This window comes from Castanea sativa, chromosome 11 (assembly GCF_040712315.1).
Source record: "Castanea sativa cultivar Marrone di Chiusa Pesio chromosome 11, ASM4071231v1".
NCBI classification, from domain to species: domain Eukaryota; kingdom Viridiplantae; phylum Streptophyta; class Magnoliopsida; order Fagales; family Fagaceae; genus Castanea; species Castanea sativa.
In genome coordinates this window covers 49491799-49511178 of record NC_134023.1, presented here as the reverse complement: position 1 = coordinate 49511178, position 19380 = coordinate 49491799, and the positions used below count along the sequence as shown (strand labels likewise).

At 35.0% G+C, this 19380-nt stretch overlaps 1 protein-coding gene across 1 annotated transcript; it reads left to right on the top strand.

Annotated features, from left to right (window-relative positions):
- Positions 1 to 13862: 13862 nt before the first annotated feature.
- Positions 13863 to 14297, top strand: LOC142616643 (aspartic proteinase CDR1-like). The gene has a single exon (XM_075789453.1). The coding sequence runs from the start codon at positions 13863 to 13865 to the stop codon at positions 14295 to 14297; it is 435 nt and encodes a 144-aa protein (XP_075645568.1).
- The last annotated feature ends 5083 nt before the right edge of the window (positions 14298 to 19380 follow it).

The following is a 19380-nucleotide window of genomic DNA, read 5'->3' as shown; positions in this document are numbered from 1 at the left end:
TTTGTATCATTGCATTTGCCCTCAGTAGTCACTACTTGTTGAAAACATTCCACATTGAATGATACACACTCTTAAGGATAGCTCAACAATTGCTATCTAATTAGATGTGGCATTCTACGATTGCGGCAGGTTGCAAGAAAAGTTGCTAAATTCCATTCCTCTAATAAACGCACAAGATGAAATCTACCCAGCATCTTTTGTTTCATTACTCACAGTTGCTAGTAACACTGTTCAATTAGGGCATAGGTGATGCTATGTAAAGAAATAGAAGATCACAGAAGTTTCCCTGAGGTCATAGTCACCAACCCCACCTAGCGTGACAAGTCAGTACATGATGTGGTGAGCCAAGTTCCATAATTATCATATGTACTTCCAAATTATAGTATAATGTATAATTTATTCTCAAAATTTTATTGTGGATAATTTGTTCTCTCTAAAAATTAAATAATTTCTAAAAGTAATTTTTATCTTTCTATCTTTACAAATATATAAAATTATTATTTTTGTTGCTTTCATTGAATTGATTATTTTTTGAACTGGTTCATATTCTTTTTATTATTTTTATAATGAATTTTGTTTTCCTAATTTCTTTTGGTACTACTAAAAATTTTAAATTTTAAATTTATCGTTCTTCGAACTGAACACTAAAATGAATAGAAGCTGACAAAAATGTATCAAATGAAACTAAAATGGACCGAAATGCTATACACATATGGCCACTCAACATGAGCGTAACAACAATAAATATTAAGCTTTTAGATATTCATATTATATAGATTCAGATTAAAATTATGGTATTATGCACCATTTTCAATGACATCAACATCACAATACAACCCCTACCTGCCCTTCATTTTTGTTTTTCTTTTACACTTCTTGGGCTAGCATTCTCTCTGTTCTATTTGGGCCTCAATTCCTTTTAGACACGAGTTAAAATTTGGACCATAACATTCTTCAGTTTGACAAACTTATACCCAAGAGAGGGCAGAAACATAAAACAAGAGTTAGAACGATTCATGGACATATGAAGGTACAAGGAGCCACTAGTTTTTAGCTTCTCTTCTTTAAAATGTATGACTTTTTACCTACATGTAGTAATTAAAAAAAAAGATTGATTTCCCCAACCAATTTGTTATATGTTTTACATGAATACTGCACTTCAACGATCCTCCAATAAAATTAATTTTCGATCAATATCTAACATGGAGTACCAGTTTTTATCTGTGAAAATACATATTAGCTACCACCAATATATCTAATCTTTTGTTGAATATTTCGATTGCATTGGAGAAGCTTGCTTGTGACATCCAATCCTACCCAATTTTATCAGGCACCAATCAAACTTCATGGGCCACATTTGAAGCCCATCAAGAGAATTTTTGGGCTAAGCTTTTGCACGACCTTCTTAAATCAACTACAAGTGGGCCTTGCAACTTCAAACAACCTAGTTCCAAGTTCCAGGACGATTTTTTTTTGGTGTTTTTTGTCTGATTTTGATTATAGATCCAAGTTGGGGAACTGTGAATTTTTCTTTCTTGTATTCCCCAACCACGTGCATTATAGTATTAATAGTCTCATCACACAGAAATGAGACCTTTTATTTTTTATTTTTTGGGTTTACATATTTTATTTATAGTAGTTTTATTTTATCTTATTTTTTATTTTAGGAAAATGTTGTTTAGTACTTGACTACTAATGTTTAATGTGAGAGATAAATGAGGATGTGGAAAAAGAATAGTTTAGTGATAAAAAAAAAGTACATTTGTGGGGGAAAAAAACTAATTTATTTATTTTTTATATTTTTTAAAAAAAAGAAGAAGTTGTATTAGTACTTGACAACAAACATGAGAAAAAATGTGGAAGTGGGAGAAAAATCTTTTTATTTTTTATAATTTAGCTAAAAATTAGGAGTTTTTAAATTACTAATTTTACATGTCTAACCCTATGATTTATAAGAAAAGTGAAAAACATAGTTCTAATGACACCCCCTTGTGGAAAAGCTGAGACAAAGGGAGAGTTGGAAAGCTTTTATTATTATTTTTAGGACAAATAGAGGCAGGGAGTATTAATAAATGAAAAAAAAAAACATAACATGAGTATAATAATTACAAAACAGAAATAGCAATCAAGGCCAAAGTTACTGAGGAGTGACAATCCAAGTGCCTTTATGAACAAGTGTGAACTAAAGAAACACCATATTAGGGCCCTGCCAATGGCAATTTCCATTACAAACCATCCCTAGTCCTGACCACTAGTCCCCTCACTTTTGACACTCGTGAAACTCCCTCCACCTATAGCCAAAGAAATTACCACAAATTTAAATAGTTTTCTACAATATCAAAAGAATAGTAATTAAATTGAAATGAAAAAGAATACTCATGTATTTACATTGCCACTAGGACTAGGGGCAGGACTACTATCACTTTGATTAGAAGGGGCATGGAAAACAGAAGACAGGCCGAAAGTAGGCGTTATACTAATTTGTAGTCCTAATTCAGGATCATTAGGATCTCTGATAATGACTAGTTTGAGACTAGTGCCACAGTCTAGGTGTAGGTGCTTTTGCTTGACCACCAATGCAAGGCAGACATGTTGCCAGCCCTACCTGTTGCTTTGCACACTATTTTGTCTTTGGCTGCATCTGCCATTGCATAGCTAACCATAATTGACATTAGCACTAAGAGGAATGGAATTGTTTAATTGTTTAACTCAAAATATTATGAGAATATTATCTACTCATAATATTCTCACATAATATTGTCATTCTTTAATTTATATCTTTTCAACATGTGAACTTTCTTTCATCTAATTTCAGAGTTTAATAAATTCCATCTTTGTATTTTTGAGTATATCCAATATACCAGTTTTAGCTGTGAAAATACATACTAGCTACCACCAATTTCTAACCTTTGTTGAATACTTCGATCTTTTCGTTAGAATATAGTCCCTGGATATACAAAACATCCTTAAAAGAAAAAATCTAATTAAAAGAGATTTATGTTTCGAAAAAAAAAAAAAAATATATATATATATATATAAAGACGCAAGGAAGCTAGCCAAGTGCCTATATCTACTTAAACTCAAAAACAATACACTGGAGATAATTTCTATCATGCTTGTGATATCCTATCCTACCTAACTTTATCATTCATTGTTTATTTTATTTAGACGAGGATAAAAACAGTATGTCTTCAGTGACCCAATGCTCAATAATAAATAGTGTTTCCTCTATCCAAGCACTAAAGTTTGAAAGACCTCTAGCATATTGAGCTAGTCCATGCACAGCCTAATTGCCATCCCGTGAAATGAAAGAGTGTTAGTCCTACTGAACTGCTGGAGTTGTGGTAATGACCCTGTAAAAATATATGAATTTCAATCATTTAGGATACAGAATAACTGGATATTAAAACCTAACACTAGGCAATCGTAATATGTGCATGCAATCGTAATATGTGCATACAATCTTGTGTAAGACATGAAAAAATTTAATTCCTTTTGTTCAATATTGTCAGTGTATATTAGACATATAAAAAAAATGTTTCACGTGTGTAAAACCCTCTTGTAAGCCCAATCACAAATTAGAGAAAGTGCTTGCCATTTCCTTTTTTTTTTTTCTTCATTTTATTCTTGTACTAGAAGCAAGCAATGCAAAATGAATCAAACACGCACATGTAAGAAGTATAAGAAACACATGTTAACTTGTCACTAGACTCAAACTTGAGCACCATTGTGAAGGCTCCAATGAATTAAATAACAAGAAGAAAAATCAATGAAAGGAAAAAACAATGATGGATATAAAAAGCATTCAAAACAAAACAAAACAAAAAATAGACCAGATAGATAAAATATTCCACTGTTTTAATTTTACAGTATCTGGTTATGTATGTTTAGCATATCAATTTGTGAGTAAAAAAAAAAAAAACACAGAAAAGAATATATATATCCAGTTTAGCATATCAAGAATATATATATATATATATATGTGTGTGTGTGTGTGTGTACCAGTTCACCGCCAATATGGTTGTAAATCCATCAGCTACTTGACCTGAAAGCATAACCATAGCAGCATCCCTATAAAATGAAACAAAAATGTCAAAAAAAAAAATTTATAGGAGCTCAACAATTCATTTATACCATGAGGTAAACAGAACTCAATGCAGCAACACACAAAAAACCTTATTGAAGAACAATTTTGATGAAAACATAAGGAAATCAAGAAGTTATAGGTAGTGTCGTTAGTGTGTGCTTGATATAAATTGTTTGCTAATTTCACTATATCCCAAAACTAAAATCTCATCATGCTGCAAAGAATAAGAGTTTGAGTCTGGTAGAATATCACCAGATTCACTTTTCCCAAATAACATATAAAACTTGTACCTGGTAAATCCCTTATTACCAAATTCAACATTACCCAGGATAAACACCACTTTCCTTCCATGTATCGTTCTTTTTCAACATAATGTGAACAAAATTTCAACAGAAAACATCCATAACAACTGTAATGTGATTTTATAAACTGCTAGCTAGGTAATAAGATATATACCTTGGAGAAAGTCCAATATCTGTCAAGAACAATAAGAGGTAAGTGAACCAACAGGCAGCAGTGATATCATTGAGCATGTGACCCATGCCATAATAAATGACAGACTGTCTTCCAAGGGGCTTAGTGAACGAATCATCATCATCATCTTCAATACTATTTCCCATCATGATACTTTTTTAACAAATGGGAACCTGCAAAATATGAACTGAAGCTTGAGAGAACAAGCATAAATAGCAATTTAGCAGAGTAATCATGTTGGAGTATTTTTTTTTATATAAAAATTATTAATTTTATTCTAATTTAAAATAAATGATCATTCACATCAACTGTAGAAATAATATATTCATAAATTAGTTGTCATTTGACTTTCTCATATAAGTTGACAGGCTTAGCTACTTAACTGAGCTTTAGTGATGCATTTCTATTGTTCAATCTTAATTCATTGCTTTTAACCATTACCTTAATTGGCTGAAGTTAATGTCTTTAAAAAAATTCAACAATTAAACAAACTATGATATTTCTGTTTATATAATTCAATGTTTTACCGGATCCATAATACGTCTATAACATTTACATGTCCAGCTGCCTAAAGGAAATTTAAAAATAAAAAAGGTACTTTTTTAAGCAAGCGAATAATGTTGCTATTTGTTAGACTTTTTTCTTATGGGAGATCTCACTAGTATAAACAATACAAAGAGAATTTATCTCTAAAGTTTATGTCATTAATAATGGTTTATTGGTAATTTTATTTTGTGCGAATTTCAAGAAAACTCAAGTAATATCTCTCCTTTATTTCCAACAAATCAGAACTAGGTTTACTGATGATTATACTTTGTCATCCATGCAATGAGTTTATGAGAATTTTACCACACCCAGCAAAATTCTTAAATGCCCTAAATATTTCCAAACATAGTTGTTGCTAAGCCAAGTTGAAGTTAACACGGGTTACCATAATCAAAAAACATGCCAACATACAAGGATAGCAGACTCAAGGGGTAATGAAAGTATACATGCTTGCAGACCCAAGGAGTCACTAACCACCCCTACCCTTTAAGGGTAGCAGTGCAGGAGCGAGGGCTACATTGGAATTGGTGAAGCGCCCTTCATGGCTCATGTTCAAGCCTCTATATCTTTCAGGACACTCTTGCCAATTGAACATACTAACAATGATTCTCTGTTACCAACTATAAGACATATTTTTGATATAATTTGAGACTAATGAATCGCAAGAGAGGAAAAAATTAAAATAATCTTAACCAAGGGACCGAATCTTGTTCCTCTCTTTTCCAGCATTCCTCTCCTCAAATTCAGCTACATTCCATCTCATATGTTTAAAAAAACAAGGCATACCATCTTGTTCCTAATCTAGGCCCAAAATAAAAGCCATTCACTTGGTCTTCAATTTGCTAACAACCTGCCCTTCATTTTGCTAACAACTCAAATTAGTAAATTTGATACATTGATGTAATGTTGGGCAAGTCTTTTGTCAAATCAAAGAAATTCCCTTGTTGTCCAGCCTAGCAAACAGATGAATAATTTTACATATAGGACAGCAAGCTCAAATACTCAAATGCATAATTTTTCACAACGCATGAATAATGTAAGAAATGGATTTGACCATTTCATGCTCCACACAACGTTGAACCAGATACAGATACAGAACATATGGACTCCAATTAACTCAACAAAATCTGAAATATCAAATTTAGAAAAATTGAAAACAATGAAGGAACCATTTCTATTGAATTTGGTGAACACAGGGTTCTCAAATTTAACAAAGTTTTTACTTGTTATATTCATATAATGTTTCTCATATACGCTAACAGCTTAATCATATCCAGTGAAGAACCTAGGGAACTTTCTGAATAACTTTCAGAGTGCCATCAAAGTAACCCACTTCCCTCCAGAGTCCAGACTATATTGGATAGCCTCAAAAGACAAAAACTTTCAAAGTATAGTGTTGTTTAAATCCTAACTATGCAACCCTCTGAGCCTCATCCAACCCCAATTCAGGGAAAGAAGCATTACCCACATAAATATCCTCATATAAGATTCAAAAACAGTCTAATTAGCTTCAAAACCAATAATAATCATCAACTAAACATGCCCTTCATCCATAACACCAAAATGAAAAAAAAAAAAACCAGATACAAACTATATATAATAACAGAAAAACTATAAAACCCTGATACAGTTCGAATTTTACATAACTGGAAAGCAACGAAAAAGATTCAGAAGGAGCATACAGACACAGGATATAAGCTAAACAGAACCCATCAACAAGAGCCCCTCAAACGTTAGCAGAACAACGAGAGAAACGATGTTGTTTGTCAACTGTGTGAATATATTATATATTCCTTTTGCGTCATCTAAGCAATGTTGTTTGTTCTCTTCTTCATAAGTTCCTTTATATTTTCTGTTTCTTCTTTCCTTGGTTTGGGGAATGTGTGTCATGAATGTCACCGACTGTCAGAGTCTGTGAGTTATGACTCTCAGAATAAGACCAAAAGACAGTCCTGTCCATGTTTGAACATTTTTTTTAATGAAAATACCGGGGATATTTTTGTCTTTTAGTAGTGTATGATTGACTAAGGAATGAGAGTGGGAGGTGCATTTGGGTGTACCTCCGTTTTATATTCATAGAGAGAGAGAGAGAGAGAGAGAGAGAGTGACATATATATTGTTTTTTTTTTTTTTTTGGTAAGAAGGAATTTCATTAAACGAAAGAGCTAAGGGGCAAAACCCAGGTCTGCAGTGAATCTGCTGCGATAAATACCAGCTCTATCAGAGCTTAACAAGTCAAACAGACCCACAGGCGGGTCATGAAAAACAACAAAATTTCTATCCTGCTGAGATCCTAGCCTAGCCAAAAAATCAGCATAGGTATTGGCCTCACATAAACAGTGCCTGATTCGGATTTGGCCAAACTGAGCTATCAAGTGTCTGCAATCTTCAAGGAGTGGCAAAACACAACTGTTAGCACTAGCAGAATTTGAAAGAAGTTGAACAACAGCCTTCGCATCAAGCTGGACATCCACCGCACTCAACTGCATTTCATTACAAAGATTGAGCCCATCTCTAAGCCCCCAAAGTTCCGCCATGAAGCTGTTAGAGCAGCCAAGACTCCTAGAAAAGCCACCCAGCCACTCACCGTGCTCATTCCTAATTAGGCCGCCACACCTAGCCCGGCGTGGATTTCCTAGAGCTGCAACATCAGTATTTAGGCATGTCCACCCGGCTGGAGGTCTTTCCCACCTGACTTGCACCAATCTCTTGCTGCCCGACATCTTGGCATTTAAACCACAATGCTGAAATTCCAAAGCATGGAACAGAGCCTCCTTGTGGACCTGAGGCTGAGCATGCAGGTTCCTAAAAATAGTTGCATTTCTAAGCTTCCACAGCAGCCAAATGGTGAAGGGGAAAATGATTCTCCAAGGGGGCTGCCCATTTAACCTGCAAATGTTAGTCTTACAATTGTTTTCCAGCCACTCAATCAGATTTTCCTCATAGAAATTGCTATTTGGATTGACTCCCAACCTTTCCCAAGTCTGTCTTGAGGTCCCACAGTCCCTTAGCCTATGGAGAATTGTTTCAGGCTCATTTTGACACAAGGGGCAGATATCATTCTCACTAATGCACCTTTTAACAAGGCATTCTCCCACGCCAATGGCATTATGTAAGCATTGCCAAATAAAGGTTTTAATTCGAGGAATGGTGTCCAATTTCCAGACCCATTTCCCATTAAAGGTCCCAGCATCCGAATCGCTCCCCATAGCTAGAACATAAGCATGCTTAAGATCAAAATCCCCCCGATTAGCTCCCGACCAAAATAGCCTATTCTCCCCCTGGATAGCTCTCACTGAAAAGGGAATAGAGCTAATCTCCATGAGAATATTATTAGGCAAAAGGAAAGAAAGCAAAGACCAATCCCAACCATGCAACCCAAAAACATCTTGCACCTTCAGACCCTCATCCTCACTAGCAAGAGGATCTTGAATTAGAGATCTCAAGCTACCATTGGGCAGCCAATTATAATACCACAGATTCAAATTGCTACTTCTCCCCGGAATCCACCGGATTCCCTTGTTAAACACCTCACTCCCCATCTTCATAGCTTACCAAGTCCTAGAGCAAGGAAGATTATCACCATTTCTCGCATTTAGTCTTCGAAAGGAGCAATACTTACTATTAAGAACTTTCACCCATAAAGCATCTTTCTCCATCCTAAATCTCCAATTTAACTTAGCCAAAAGAGCTTGATTCCTACCCTTGGCTGCCTGGATCCCTAAACCCCCTTCCTCTTTAGTCTTAGTAACTTTATGCCAACCCACCCAATGAACCTTCTTAGCATCATCCGTTGAACCCTACAAAAAGTTTCTATTGACCCTATCAATGTTGTCAAGCAACTTTTTTGGAAGAGCCGTACATTGCATGATATAAGCTAGGATAGTAGAAGTGGAAGCTTGAATGAGAACAGCCCTACCCGCCAAAGACAAGAGATTGGCTTTCCAACCAGCCAGCTTTTGCTTAACTCTCTCCAACACAAAGTTTAGGTCCCCATTAGCGGTCCCACGATGCTTTATGGGAAAACCAAGATACTTTCCTAGGTTTGGAGTAGAACGAAAACCTAGAATATCACACAAGGACTCCCTTGTATCCACATCAACATTCGGGGAGAAGAAAACCCTTGATTTACTCTCGCTAATGGATTGCCCGGATCTAGCACAAAATTCATCAAGAACATCCCGAATTGTTGAGCAATTAACATGGTCCGCCTTTGCAAAGAGGACCAAATCATCCGCAAAGAATAGATGCGAAAAGGCAACCCCATTGTTGGAGCTTTTAACAGGAATCCAACTTTTGTTTTTGCACTTCTCCTCGATGAAATAGCCAAGGGCTTCCATACAGAGAATGAATAAGTAGGGCGAGAGCGGATCATCTTTCCTAATTCCTCTTGAGGGAAGAATAGGTTCCATGTTACCTACATTAAACAAAATGGAAGTGGAAACTGAGGAAATACAGCTCATTATGAGGCTAATAACATTAAGGGGGAGGTTTGCATTAATGAGAATTTCTTTGATGAAACTCCGTTCAATCTTATCATAAGCCTTTTCAAGATCCACTTTGATAGCCATATACCCTACTCGACCTTTCTTACTACTAATAGTATGGATAATCTCTTGGACCACAATAGCGTTATCAACACTTCTTCTTCCCAACACAAAAGTAGACTGCAGAGGAGACACCAGGGTATCAAGATGAGGTCTAATCCTGGCTATAAGGATCTTAGTGATAATCTTGTACACCGTATTGCAAAAGCTAATTGGCTGATAGTTGCCTAAGCTTTTAGGGCTGGCCATTTTTGGAATCAAAACAACATTTGTTCGATTAAGGTAATCAAGGATCTTGCAATCCATAAAAGCTTTCCTCACTTCAGCCTTCACCGAGTCCCCCACAATGAGCCAAAATCTTTGAAAGAAACTTGCATGGAGGCCATTCGAACTCGGAGCTTTGAAGGCCTTAAGTGCCCAAAGACCACCTCTAATTTCTGCATTAGTAACCATGCCACTCATGGTGGCTCTATCCTCATCTGAAAGGCCAGCAAGCCACCAGGAAGGTCGAATGGGATTAAGAGCAGTAACTTCAAGACTAGTTGTAAACAGCCTCTCAAACCCCCTCCTAATGTGATTCATAGTCCCTACTTCACTTTGAATCCATACACCCATATCATTCTTGATGCAAGAGATTTTGTTGTGCTTTCTCCTAACAATAGTAGACATATGATGAATGGTTGTATTGTGATCACCCTTAACCAGCCGGTTAATATGAGATTTTTGCACCCATAACTCCTCCTCTTGGTCCAAGAGGGTATTGAGATCTTTGTGCAAAACTTTCTCCAATTCAAGCAGGGAATGCGAAGGGTGAGAAGCAATGGCTTTTTGGATGTCGTTGAGATGAGCCATGACCCTTTTCTTTTGCTTTTTGAAGGCTTTAAATTGAGCCCATCTCTCTCCTGATCTGGTCCCACTACCTCTGATTCCACCCAAGATTCAATAAAAAAAAAAAACTACCATTTCTTGCTCCCATGTCTTAACATACCAAAAGTGTGGACTGGTAGATTTTGTGGACCATGCTGAACGGATCAATATGAAAATATTTTTGCAAAAATTCTATTTTTGTTCCAATATTTTGGGCTGCAATTAATTTGACCTCTACAATATTAACTTGCAATCAAGTTAATCTCTACCATTATTTTACTAACAAAAAAAAATCCTTACATGACTAATAGATTGCACAGTTTGCACATTTAAAATTTAGGTGGTTACCTATCAAAAAAAAAAAAAGGTGGCTAATAAAATTTTTTAATTGCTATTTAAAAATGCCACATCAACCTCTTAAAAACCCATGTCAGAGAAAAAAAAATTGAATTACTAATTTTTAAGAAAAAAAATCAACTTAGCAATTTCATTTTTCTTTCAATTTCTCATACGTAATGGCCTGACTCCCCTCTCTCTAACCCTGGTCCAAACCCAAAACTTGGAAAATGAAATTGAAAAGAAAAAGGAAATTGCTAAGTTAATTTATTTGATTCATTTTTATTTTTCTTTAAAACTAGCAATTCACTTTTTCCAAAGTTTAATGATGCCTCTATTGTTCTCTCTTTATAAAGTTTGTTTGTTTGTTTTTTTTTTGTTATTCAGCAAATTTTTTGTTTTGATTCTAAGGGTCTGTTTGGATACCACTTATTGCTGAAAACTGAAAACACTATAGCAAAGTAATTTTTAAATGTGTGAATAGTGTCGTGAGACCTATTTTTAATAAATTTTTTATTAAAATAAGCGGTTTGTGTGTCTCGTGAATAGTGCACGAGACCCCATTTAAAACACCAGACGCAAAGCAACGCAAAACACGCTACAATCCAAACATACACTAATAATGATAGGTATTAACCTTTTGAATGCAATTTTGACTTGCCCAATTTTTTGACGTTAAGTGGTGGAATTTATGACAAGCTTTGTTGTTCAACTTTATAAACAAGGAGATCCATCAAATAGGTAAATCAATCCAGTTTGTGAGATCTCAGAACTATTTATCAATATATCTAATAATGACACAACAAATTTCACAACTTTTTTTTATAACTATAGACAATGGATTATGATTAATTTATACTAAAAGTAATATTAGTGATAACCACATGTAAAAGCGATGTTATACTAAACGCATTCTATCACTCTAATAAGTTATGAAAAAAAAAAAAAAAGGGAAACGAAGGTTCCACAGAATAAATTATTTATTTCTATTTTAGGGCATGTCGTCTCTCTCTCCTTTATATATATATATATATATATAAACAAAGAAAGGAAGTGTGGATAAATAAATGACAAAAAGATATTGGAACATCCATTTGGAGGAAATTACCCAAAATTTGGTCTTGGTTCGTTTATTTGAGATTGTTCCTTTTAATCATAAATTTGTAATCAAAGATGTTTAAAGCATTATAGAATTGTTGATTGATATTATTTGAAATCGAATAAAAATATTTTGCATCACTTTTTGTGTTCTACTTTTTTTTTCCCACCAATCATGGTGTGTATGGCATGTGTTTTGATTTTTTTTTTTTTTTAAATTTTGATTATTTTATATAAAAAGTGAAACAAATAAATGATAAGTTGCAAATGATGGAACTCAAAAGGTGGTAAAGACGATTTGTATTCCTTAAAACCAACATATAACGTAAGCAAGAAGCTTTTAATTGACTTATTTTAGGATTGTTGACGAGTTTAGTTTCATTGGATTAACTTATTTTGCTTTAAAAATGAAGTAAATAAATTGAAAAATAAACCCAGCACAGCATAAAGACTACTTTCATTGTCCACACTTCATTGACAACAATATATATATTATTTTAATCCTTAATTAACTATGAACTCTTCTACAAACAGGATCAAATCTACAAACAATAGCTGCCAACAAGGACGTAACGTTTTGTAATTCAATTAATTGACAATTTCTAATGTATATGATTGATACATTCAAGATTTAAATTCTTATGCTCTCCAAACTATAAATTTATCAAAAAAGAAAAAAGAAAAAGGATAGAACATAGTTGGGTTATTAGCGTGTTGGCAAGTCAAGTTGTTATTATTACTATTATTTTGGTTGATAAAAACAAGTTGTTAATTTTATTTGTGATATAATATCTATGAAATTAATTTTTCACCGTTAAAAACTTATAATACATTAGATATGTATAAATTGTTTTAAGATTTTTCTTTCATCACTGTCCTTTGAAATTATATTTATATATATAAGCAAGACAAGTTTAGTGCACATATTCATCTATATAATTTGATAAACAAAGTTATTATTAATAAACAAAATGATATGCAAAACTGTGTTAAAATGTGAAAACTTAAAACTGCCTTCAGTCAGTTATCTTGGTTCTACAAAAACAAGTGAAAATGACTACCATGAATCATCATCCCCATCCCCAATTCAGCCATGGGCTTTACTTAACCCATAAAAAAGTCACAGGCCTCACTGAAGCCCATCAAGAGAAGTTTTAGACTAAGCTTTTACCCTTCCCGAATCAACTCCAATTAGTGGGCCTTGAAATTTCGAACAACCTAGCTAGTACGTATCAACAAGAACAGTATATAATTTATGTCTGAACTCAGAAAAGGTTTAAAAAGAAAGATAGAAGTTAAAAAGTCAGTAGTGGACGCGTATCTAACAATTGATAATGGCGAAGAGTGGAAAGGACAACACTTGTGGTCCACACGGTTTTCTTTCGGGTCCAATGGGTGTTTTTTCTGCTTTGAATTAAGGGCTGTCCAGTGGGTGCTGGGGTCCACACGGCTTTCTTTAATAATGGCAAGTTGGGGAACTATGCTTGTTTTCTACGCATCCTTCATCTATGCGGTTTACTTTCATCGAAGTTTGTCTTTTATTCCACCTGAAACGAAGGGAGACCTAGCTTTGGACACTCTCACTCTGAATTCAACTTCAAGCCGCCCTATGCCTCTCCCAAAAACTATCATAGGGTGTGGACTCAATAATAATTTAACCTCTGGAGTCACAGGTTCCGGCATTGTTGGACTTGGAGGCGGCTCGAAATCCCTTGTTTCCCAACTGCATTCTTCTATTGGTGGTAAGTTCTCCTACTGCTTGGTGCCATTTTTTTTATTCCCAAGACAATACCTCAAGCAAATTGAATTTCGGTAGTCATGCCGTGGTTTCGGGTTTTGGAACCGTGTCTACTCCCTTAGTACTCCACAAACGCCCACACACCTACTACTACCTAACACTCGAAGCAATGAGTGTTGGCAACAAAAGATTGGAGCTAAGTAGTTCTTATGCCTCTGGAGGCTCAAAGGGCAATATTATCATTGATTCAGGTACCACATTGACATATTTCCCAGCAGAGTTCTACTCGAAGTTCGAATCAGCAGTAGCAGAAGAAATTAATTTTGAGCGCATTGATCACCCAAGTCACCTTCTTTGCTACAATATTTCAGATCATGATATAGATGTTCCAAATATCACAGCACATTTTAGCGGTGCAGATGTGAAGCTGAATCTAACCAGCACCTTCTTCCCAATAACCGATGATCATGAACTTGAGTGCTTAGCTTTCCAAGCTGGTCAACAATCCATCTTCGGTAACTTAGCACGGTCCAATGTGCTGGTAGGCTATGACCGTGTGGAGAAAACTGTATCTTTCAAGCCAATGGATTGCACCAAGCTCTAAGCTGAAAATTCAGATGCATGCATGTATCTTTATATATTTATATCGTCATTTTAATTAGCATGCATTTCTTAGCTTTTGTTGGAGATCACGTTTGCCTATGTTTGGTTGGTATGAATGGGTTTGGTACGGGATACATAAAGGGTAGTATACTCATTTTTTGAACTGAAATCGTGAGTTGAAGACATGATTTTAAAATAAAAATCATCTCTCAATTCATGATTTCAATTCAAAAAATGTGTAATAGTTTTTATCCATAAATAAGTATGGTGGCTTTAGTTCTAGGATAGGGATGGGTGCAACAAATATATAATCCTTGCTGTGTTAACTTTTTTTTCTTTTTTCTTTTTTGTTCTTTCAAGTGAGCTTAGTTAGAATTGCTTTAGTTAAGAGGGTTTAAAAAATCAAATTCAAATAATAAGAAAGTACAAATCTTAAAAGAGAAAGTATGAGGAACATTCTAGCATTAAACTTGTTTAATGAATACAATGGAACTTTTAAGTAGTTAAATTTCCACACTTAAAAATAGATAAATTAGTAGTTAGGATTACAGAGGTTTGAACAATAAATATTTCCATTGAGAGCATCAAGAAGTTTTAACTAGTTGAAGTATAAGACTCTTGAACTTAAGTTTTCCATAATCCATACCTTCAGCCTTAGTGGTACTGATACTAATTAAATATATTAGATATGTTTCCTGAACTCTGAAAGATAACATTACTTTAAGCCTACTCCTAATTTTTAATCCTAACAAAATGATGATGATGATGATGCAGAGTATATATGTTTTCTTTTCCTTTTTTTTTTTTTTCTTATAAGTTTTCCGAATCCCTTCCATATGTTTTTCCTATAATATTTTTAAAGTTTTTTCTCGAATACGTGAATTTTTAGTATTTTCAACCATTTAATTAAAATTATTTGCACCATTTTCTTTAGTCCTCACAAATTAATTTTTTTATATTTCCATTGATAACCCCAAATATCCCAACAATTGTGATATCATAAATGAAAATAAAGTTATATGTATATCAAGGAGGAAGTGTCATTGTATAATTTTATTCTATTTTTAAAAAGAATTTAAAAGAGCTAATTATTATTTTTTTAATTTCAAGTTTTATACGAAACAATTTTCTATTGAGTTTTATACAATCTATTCATTATGAAAGAATGATTTTTATATTAAATCACCCCCCCCCCCCAACACACACACACAAAGCTACAATGTTTTTGCCTTATCTACACCATTATTAAAACAGCTGTAACACTGATTAAAAAATAATAAAAAAGAAAAAAAAAATCCTACTATACAAGTTACGTGGACCGTTTCTCTGTATTATCCACTGGACCTAGCTTTAATGCAAAACAAATTTGTCACCTATTTTATTCTTCATGAGTTTGGTAACAAACGAGATATTTCGCAATTGACATGACATAAACAATAAAATATGTTCACATGGGGAGGGACATATTTACTAGTTATATCATCTGCAATCGCCTGAATCTCAAGACGTTCTTCGAACCAATCATATACTTTATTGAGATAGGTAAATCCAGGGAACTCCCCCTCTGAGAACCGTATATGAGAATTTCATTTCGTACGGCTCAAACAAAAACCACCCAAATACTGGCTAGAATGGATATGTGTAATAAAAAGTTTGAAACTTATTTATCTTTCCTCCTATGATTCACTCTTTCTTTTTCTCTAAAGATACGAAAGAATAAAAATCTGAAAGCTCTTCTTTGTGGTTATAATGCTAAAAAATATCAAGTTGGCTCATTCGTCTTTATGTTGATTGTTACAGGCCTCTTGAATCCTCTATTTACCTATTTTTTTTTATTTTCTTTTATTTGTTATTCTTATTTGTGTGTAACGCGGTTTTACTTCTGTTTTCTTTATTATTGATAGGAATTCTCTTGTTAAGACCCTATGAATCGATTAAAACCTCAGATTCATACTACAACCACGATGATTCAAGAAAACCTTCAAACTAAGTCCAAAAATTCCCTGAGTAAGAATCGTTGGATCATCACTTATTCAATGAATAGATATACTGAATAAAAATTTAAAGAAAGGTTTGTCCCTTAATTAAAATAAGCATAAACGGGAAAAAGAATAAAAATCTGTCGATTTATCACTTCTAACCCCCTTTTTTAACTATTTGGGGGTTAACTCTTTTTTTTGGAGTCCGGCCCGCGAGGTCTTAATATAAAATATGAATCATAGTTAGAATAGTTTGTAATCTATTTCCTATATTCCGCGCGTTCCGGATACTAGAATGAATATCCGACGAGGTAAAACCATCTGTATCAAGATGACAGAACCACTCTCTGTAGTATCCATAGGATCAATTATAACAAGTCACACACTCATATTCCGGAAATACAGAAACAAAGAAATTCCACGGTCGAACTACCCAAAAATAGAATGGGCTAAAAACGACCTAAATGATTCACTTTGTAGTGAAAAGCGATTTAGTAGTTCTTGTGAATCTAATTCATTGAAATTCCATCCAGTAAAATGGAAGAATTATAAATCTCCAAAATAATAGATAGGAATATCGCAAATAGAGCCATTGCAATACCCATCAAAGGAGTAGTTCCCCAACCTGGAGCTACTTTACCATATTCCGAATTCAGTGGTTTCAATAAATCCCCTACAATGGTTCGTCTTGGACCAGATCTAGAACTATTCTCAACGGTTTGTGTAGCCATAAATCCTATTTTGTATTCAGTGAGAGCCGTTGACTTTGTATACCATTATATTGTAAATAAATGATCTTAGCATAGATCCATTGTGGTCTTAAAATTATATAATAATGGAAACAGCAACCTTAGTTGCCATCTCTATATCTGGTTTACTTGTAAGTTTTACTGGGTACGCCTTATATACTGCTTTTGGGCAACCCTCTCAACAACTAAGAGATCCATTCGAGGAACACGGAGACTAGTTGAAGTAATGAGCCTCCCAATATTGGGAGGCTCATTACTTCAATCGAGATAATAAAAAATCATTTCATCTTTTTAGTTGGAACTTTAGGTGGTTCTCGAAAAAAGATGGCGAAAAATATTATTCCCAGAGTCGAGACTAAGAGGAATGTATAAACCAATGCTTCCATAGATTCGATTGTGGTTTACAATTATAGCTTCCATGCCTGTTTATTTTGGGTCGTCTCCCGGATAACTAAAGAGAAAGAGTCAAAGAAAGGGCAAAGGCAGCGATTCAAATCAAGATTTATCCGGCTCCCTGTCTATGTTAAATCACAAAAATAAAAGTAAGAAATCAATCTTGTATCAGACTACTTGTCGTCTTGTAGTCGGATCCCCAAGTTTTTGGAATGTTCCAAATTCTACTTGAGCATCCAAATCTGGGTCAATACCGGCAAAAACATCTCGGAACAGGGTTCTAGCGCCATGCCAAATATGTCCGAAGAAGAAGAGCAGAGCAAATGAAGCATGGCCAAAAGTAAACCAACCCCTTGGACTGCTACGAAAAACACCATCGGATTTCAAAGTAGCACGATCTAATTCAAAAATTTCGCCCAATTGAGCGCGTCGAGCATATTTTTTCACAGTAGCAGGATCACTATAACTGACTCCATTCAGTTCGCCACCATAGAACTCCACAGTTACACCTACTTGTTCGACACTATACTTCGACTCTGCCCTTCGAAACGGAACATCGGCTCTAACAATACCGTCTCCGTCTACCAAAACAACCGGAAATGTTTCAAAAAAAGTGGGCATACGACGTACAAAAAGTTCACGCCCTTCCTTATCTCTAAAGATAGGGTGTCCTAACCACCCAACAGCTATTCCATCCCCGTTGTCCATTGAGCCCGCTCTGAATAATCCCCCCTTTGCCGGATTATTACCGATGTAATCATAAAAAGCCAATTTTTCAGGAATTTTAGACCAAGCCTCTGATAAACTTTGATTTTCGGCTATCCCAGCGCTAACTCTTCGATATATTTCTTGCTGGAAGTATCCCTGATCCCATTGATAACGAGTGGGACCAAATAATTCAATCGGGGTAGTTGCTGAACCATACCACATAGTTCCAGCAACAACAAAAGCGGCAAAAAAGACAGCAGCGATACTGCTGGAAAGGACGGTTTCAATATTTCCCATGCGTAATCCTTTGTATAGACGTTGGGGCGGACGGACACTAAGATGGAATAGGCCGGCTAATATGCCCAATGTCCCTGCTGCAATATGATGAGAGGCTATTCCTCCCGGAACAAAAGGATCAAAACCTTCCACACCCCACGCTGGATTTACAGATTGTACCCTTCCGGTTAGTCCATAAGGATCGGACACCCATATTCCAGGACCATACAACCCCGTTACATGAAATGCGCCAAACCCAAAACAAGCCAACCCTGAAAGAAATAAATGAATTCCAAAAATCTTAGGTAAATCTAAAGAAGGTTTTCCTGTACGTTCATCAGAAAATATTTCTAGATCCCAGTACACCCAATGCCAAATAGCTGCCAAAAAGCATAAGCCAGAAAACACAATATGTGCCCCGGCCACACCTTCGTAACTCCAAATACCCGGATTCGTTATAGTACCTCCTGTGATACTCCAACCGCCCCATGAATTGGTTATTCCTAAACGAGTCATGAAGGGTATAACAAACATACCCTGTCTCCACATTGGATCAAGAACGGGGTCAGAGGGATCAAAAATCGCCAGTTCGTATAGAGCCATCGAACCGGCCCAACCAGCAACTAGAGCTGTATGCATTATATGAACAGAAATCAAACGACCCGGATCATTCAATACGACGGTATGAACACGATACCAAGGCAAACCCATGGAAATACCCCTTTAATCAACGAATAATAGACACTATGTAACTTTATTGCATTGTAAAAAGTAAAAAAACTATGCTCTGGACCCACTCTTTCGGTAGATTTTCTCGAGGAAAGAATTAATATTTGTTCTATTCTTTTAGTAATAATAATAATAGATAGTAATAATAGACGAATTCCATTTGTAGGAACAAAAATAAGCAGATCTATTCTATACCCGATAAGTACCAATACGCAATGGTAGAGGGGATTGATCCCACTTTAATTTTCTC